At 50.8% G+C, this 5,431-nt stretch overlaps 1 protein-coding gene across 1 annotated transcript in view; it reads left to right on the plus strand.

Annotated features, from left to right (window-relative positions):
- Positions 1-3,545, plus strand: part of GNAO1 (G protein subunit alpha o1) — a 141,318-nt gene extending 137,773 nt beyond the window's left edge. Inside the window, exon 8 of the mRNA XM_058034319.1 lies at positions 1,617-3,545. Within this exon, the coding sequence (XP_057890302.1) occupies positions 1,617-1,804 (188 nt within the window). The 3' untranslated portion in view covers positions 1,805-3,545. The remainder of the gene's footprint in view (positions 1-1,616) is intronic.
- Positions 3,546-5,431: the final 1,886 nt, after the last annotated feature.

A 5,431-nucleotide genomic window follows, 5' to 3' on the forward strand; every position in this document is an offset into this window, starting at 1 on the left:
CCAGCACCCCACTCATGGGCTGGGGCTGTGTCCTGGCTGGGGCAGTTCTTGTGGCAAAGGTGCCTGAGCAGCTGGTGGGACAGAGAGGGGATCAAGACAAATGGAGAGGAGATGAAATGAGCCTGGGCACAGGGAGCTGTGGAAAGAAGACTTGGCAGGAGCTGACTGTCCACCACTGGAGCCATCCTGTTTGCTGGTGGTTCCTGGGAATCTCCTGTGAGAGGAGGAGCTAAGACTCATGGTCCTCCAGGCTGCATCCTCCAGGAATGCCTTCACGCTGGGTGTGGCTGGGGGAGGAAAGAGCCCCTTGACAGCAGGAATCTGTGGAACCTCTAGAGAATCATCCATTTTGTACTGAAACCAACATGGCCTGGGGAAAAGGATAAATAACCAAGAAGATGGGCAAGAATAGATCCTTTGGAATTCTCTAAGGGAAAGAAAAAAGCCAGTTTAAATTCAGACCCGAGCATCCCCTGCAGATACTGAGGTGTCTCTGAACTGTTCCACCCAGAGCACATCCATCCTGGATGCCAAACCCTGGGGACAAGGAAGTCCCCCAGCAAGATGGCACCCATTCCCCTACAGCATAAGTACACCAGCATTTCCACCAGAGGCATTCAGGCTTCTCCATCCCGAAGGCACCAGCATTTCCTCACCTGGTAGAACAATCCAGACTGTCCCACGTGCAGCTGTATGGCACAGCCAGGCCACCCCATGGAGGGGCACAGCCCGGTGGCACCAGCCCAGCCTCCCTCTCCTTTGGCCACCCACTGCATCAGGAACGAGGGGAACCAGCGAGCTGGGAAAGGAAAGTAAATCTCCAGATAATAGCAGCTCTCGCAAAGGCGATTTCAGGGGCGTAACTCAGCTTTGTGGCTTCCCGCGAGGGGCCAGCGCAGCCTCTCCCGCTGCCCTAAGCAGCTTAAGGCAATAATGCACATTTTTCGGCTCAAACATCTGGCGCCTCTCCAGCCCACCTTCCCAAAGCAGAAGCTGGGAGGTTTCCCAGTCACCACACGTGTGTCCCCACACGGCTCCTGGGCCACCAGCACCACCCCAGTGCCAGGGTGAGCCCTTCAGCCAGCCCAGGCAGGGCACACGGGGGCTCAGCCCCACCGAGGGGGTACAGCTGGTGTCCATGGGTGATGTTGGGGTGGCCACCAGCTCTCCTGGCCATCCCTGCCCCTGCCTGGCCGAGGGGCCACCAGGCCATTCCCCTCCAGGCCAGGAGCAGTGTGGGGGTGTCCCTGTGTGGGGACATCCCTCAGGCTCGCCGGCTGGGCACACCTGGGGGACCCTGCCCTGCCTGGGGGACCCTGCCCTGCCCTTTCCGGGGGAAAAGGGAGAGGGCAGAGCAGCAACACCCAGGGAAGGAGGAGCCCTCCACAGGGCTTGGGTGTGATGTTTTCAGGGAAAATGGGGCAGAGGGGGAGCAGAAGGGTAATGGGGGTGGGAAGGAGGGAGATGGGAGGAAAACGGACCCTGCTAAGGGGTGAAGGGGAGGGTGGGTGAAAATGAATAATTTTGCCCGTTTCTGTTCCCCGCGAGCAGCGCGGGGCTGGGTGTGCCGGGAGGGAGGGACGCGGCCCTCAGGCCTGACCCCGCTCTGCCCGCAGGTCCCAACACCTACGAAGATGCGGCCGCCTACATCCAAGCACAATTCGAGAGCAAAAACCGCTCCCCCAACAAGGAGATTTACTGCCACATGACGTGTGCCACAGACACGAACAACATCCAGGTGGTTTTTGACGCCGTCACCGACATCATCATTGCCAACAACCTGCGGGGCTGCGGCTTGTACTGACCCCGCGCGGCGCTCAGCGACTGCTTGGGTGGCGGTCCCGCCGCCAGGAGAGAAAAGAAACATAAAAATAACGGGAAAAAAAAAACAACCCCAAAGCAACCACACACAGACACACAGACACACACACGCGCGGGGAAAAAAAAGATAAAAAAAAAAGAAATGAAAAAAAACAGATTGAAGGAGAGAAAAAAAAAAAAAGTCATCATAATCATGCGAGTTGGTAAATAAAAAGGCATAAGGAAAAATTATATATATACGTATATATATATATAAAAAAATCCACACCCACCTTTTTAGTTTGTTTTTTCGAACCGCCTTGTCCCAGCAGGCTCCTCCCTCCGGGCCGCGGTGTCCCGGCCTGGGGCACCCCTGGCCTGTGGGGCTCTGCCCGGCCCCACCATCCCACAGCTCCCCCATACCGGCAGGGAAAGGGGAAAGGGCAGCGCCCGGGGGCACTCCGGTTCTCCTCCCAGCAGGTATTTGACCATGGGCTGCTATTTTTAATTATCATTATTATAATTCATTGTTGTGGGTTGGCTTTTTTAAATTATTGTTATTTTGTTGGGTTTTTTTCCAGCATGGGCAAGGCCGGGCTGCCCCTGCCTGTCCCCGGCCCCGCTGCCACCTTCAGAAACAAAAAGATTTTTCTTTCTTTTATTTTCTTTTCTTTTTTTTTTTTTTTTTTTTTTTTTAAGAAGGAGGGAAAAAATTGGAAACTGCCCCCGGCCACATGTCACAGCTAAAAAGAGAAAACAACAAGCAGACCTTCTCCCATTTCCCACCGTGACTGTTCGGGGGGAAGGCTGCAGTGGGGCATCCTCCTCCTGCTCCCTTCCCAGGGTTTCAGGTCGGATTTTCTGAATTCCCACCCCAATTCAGGCCAAAGCCCTCACCAGCCCGAGCCGGCGGGTTTTTCCCATTTTTTCCCTCCTGGTTTAGCAGCTCCCTGCTCCCGGTCACTGCTCACTCTCCAGGTCCGTATCCAAAAGCACAGCTCGGCCCCCCCAGCCATAGTCCCCCTCATCCCTCCTTCAGGGCCGACCAGGGACATCAGGGAGGGCTAGACAAATATATATATATATTGGTTTCTTTTATTTTTTGTTTAGAGTATTTTTTTGTTTTCGTTTTGTTATTATTTTTACCTCTTTCCAGTGAATGCTTTTTTGTGCTGCTTTTCTCTCCCCCTCTCCTGCCCCAGTCCTCTCTCCCTTTTAGTGAATGGTGTTTTCTCTCTCATGTGGGGATGTTTGTGCTGCAAAATAAGAAAAAAGGGGAAAAAAAAAAGAAAAAAACTTTAAAAAGCTAACTTAAAAAAAAAAGGCAAGAATGAAAATAATTTAAAAATTTTAAAAAACACACACAAAACCACAAAAAAATAACTTAAAAAATAATAAAAAACAAGAAAAATCGAATGTAGTGTTTACATTGAAGCCACTGTTTTCATGACCAATCCCTTGTCATTTCTACTTTGATTAGTAACCAGACGTCTTCACAGTTTCACTTTTACGAGTTACCTTTGCTGAAGAAGAGCAGTCACACCTGTTCAAAAGAAAATGAATAAATAAAGAGGAAACTTAAAAAAAGATATTATATATATATATATATAAAAAGCGCCAGGTCTTTCTAAGCCTTTCTATTACCAATCAGTGAGGTTTCTGTGATATATTACACACTGCCAATCTCTTTCTCTGACTAATGGAAAAATTCATGTGTAGCTCAATAAAGAGAATGTTTGTCTGTACCCCGGGCTCTCCCTCCCACGCCTCCGCCTCCTTCTTTCCCCCACGCCTGCCTGCCTCCTTCCAAGGAGAGGAAGAAAAAATATCAAAAATCACATTTTGGGGGGGATTTGCTGCTGGTAGCAGAGGGAGAAGGGAACTATGGATTGGTGTAAATATAGAATGGGTGTAAATCCTAAGAAAGCCATGGGTGGAAGCTCTCTGTTTCTTCCAAAGCAAAAGTCCCCCCAGGCAAGAAAAGATCTTTCTTTCTTTAGGGAATGCAAAGCTCATCACCAGGGTGAGTCCTTCATTTATGGCAACATAAATCCCACAATATTCAAGTTTTTCTCCCTGAAAGTGGAAGGTTTTCCAAGAAAGTTGAGGTTTTCTCCCTGCTGCTCAGGGAGATTTGGGGTTTGTTTGGATCTTTGAGGGGTTGGGTTCTTTTCCCAGTTGGGGTTTTTTCCCAGTTGGGCTTTTTCTTGCACTCTCCTTCATCTCAGGTCCCCAGCTCCTGTGCCTGCCAGCACTGGTCACCGTGACCACAAGGTGGGACTCCTGGAGAGCCCCTGGGCACAGCGCTGGCACTGCCTGGCACGGGGCTGGCTCTGGGCACCACACCTGGCATCCATCCCCTCCTGTACCACGGGAACACTTCCAAACCCCACGGGACCACCCGGGATGGAGCCATAGGCAAGGTGACCCCCTGTGCCACCCGGCGTGTCCCCTGCCCAGCCCCGGGGAGGGAGGGAAGGAGGGAGGGAAGGAGGGAAGGAGGGAGGGGTGCTTGGCAGAGAGCAGCAGCAGCTCCTGACCAACACGGTTTTTCCAAGGCTCCTGCTGTTTACAGCCACCAGAAGCGTATGCTGGCACTGGGGAAGTCGATCAGGCCTCGCCTCAGATGACCTCCCTTCGCAGGGAGGCAGAGCCAGCCAAGAGGCCAGCACTGGTCCTGTGCTCCTGAGCACAAACCAGCCTTTCACGGCTCAAGTAGGTCACTGTGCAGCGCTGCCGCAGGCAAAGGTGCCATCCAGCGGCTGGCCAGGGTCCACTCCTCTGGGAGCTGCCGGGAAAAGTCAGGAGAGCAACAGAAGCCTGGAAAGAACAGCCCGAGTCTCTGAAACACCATGAGAAAACATGAGAAATCACACTACAGAAATTTACAAACGATTTCCAACACTGATCAAGGTTTTATTTTTGTTTTGTTGGGTTTTTTTAAACAGTAAAAACAAAACAGCTGTGTTCAAAGCAAAACCAAAGATCTCAAAAAAATTTTTTGAGGTTTACTAATAGCATTGCAAGGTAAGGCTTCCCAAAGAGTTTTATTGAAATAAATTATTTTCACCTAAACATCGATGCAATTCCTCTCATTAAATTCACCTTCACCTAAAAACCAACAGTAAAAAAACTACCAACAATTCTAGATAATACTGGGCTCCTTCTAAAGGACGGTGAAACTAGAACTCACTCTTCAGAAGTTTAAAAATTAAGTCACTGCCATGTAAAATTCAACTAGATAAGCTAGCGGCGGCGGCGCCAAGGGGATCTCAAAATTCTTTAAAAAATCCAGGTTAGCAGGTTGGGCTGCAGCCAGCAAAGGTCCAGCTGCCCCCGTTCCTCCAGTCTTTCTGAATAAACTCAGGGTGAGATTGTGGGGTTAAAAATGAAATAAAAAGCAAGATAATGGAGCGATCTCTGCACCGTCCATCGGTGTGGCGCTGGAGTCCAGGACAGGCAGGTTGTGACTCCCTCGGCTCACAGCAACACTGTGACCTCACCTTAGGTCACTCCATCCCCTCTGTCCCTTGCTTGTTCCTGGACATAAAGGCAAAGGCAAAGTGCAGCCCTGGGGATGGACAGAGCCAAACCTCTGCCAGTGCAGAAGAGCCCAGCAGCAGTGAACTAT

This window comes from Melospiza georgiana, chromosome 14, assembly GCF_028018845.1.
Source record: "Melospiza georgiana isolate bMelGeo1 chromosome 14, bMelGeo1.pri, whole genome shotgun sequence".
Lineage (NCBI taxonomy): Eukaryota > Metazoa > Chordata > Aves > Passeriformes > Passerellidae > Melospiza > Melospiza georgiana.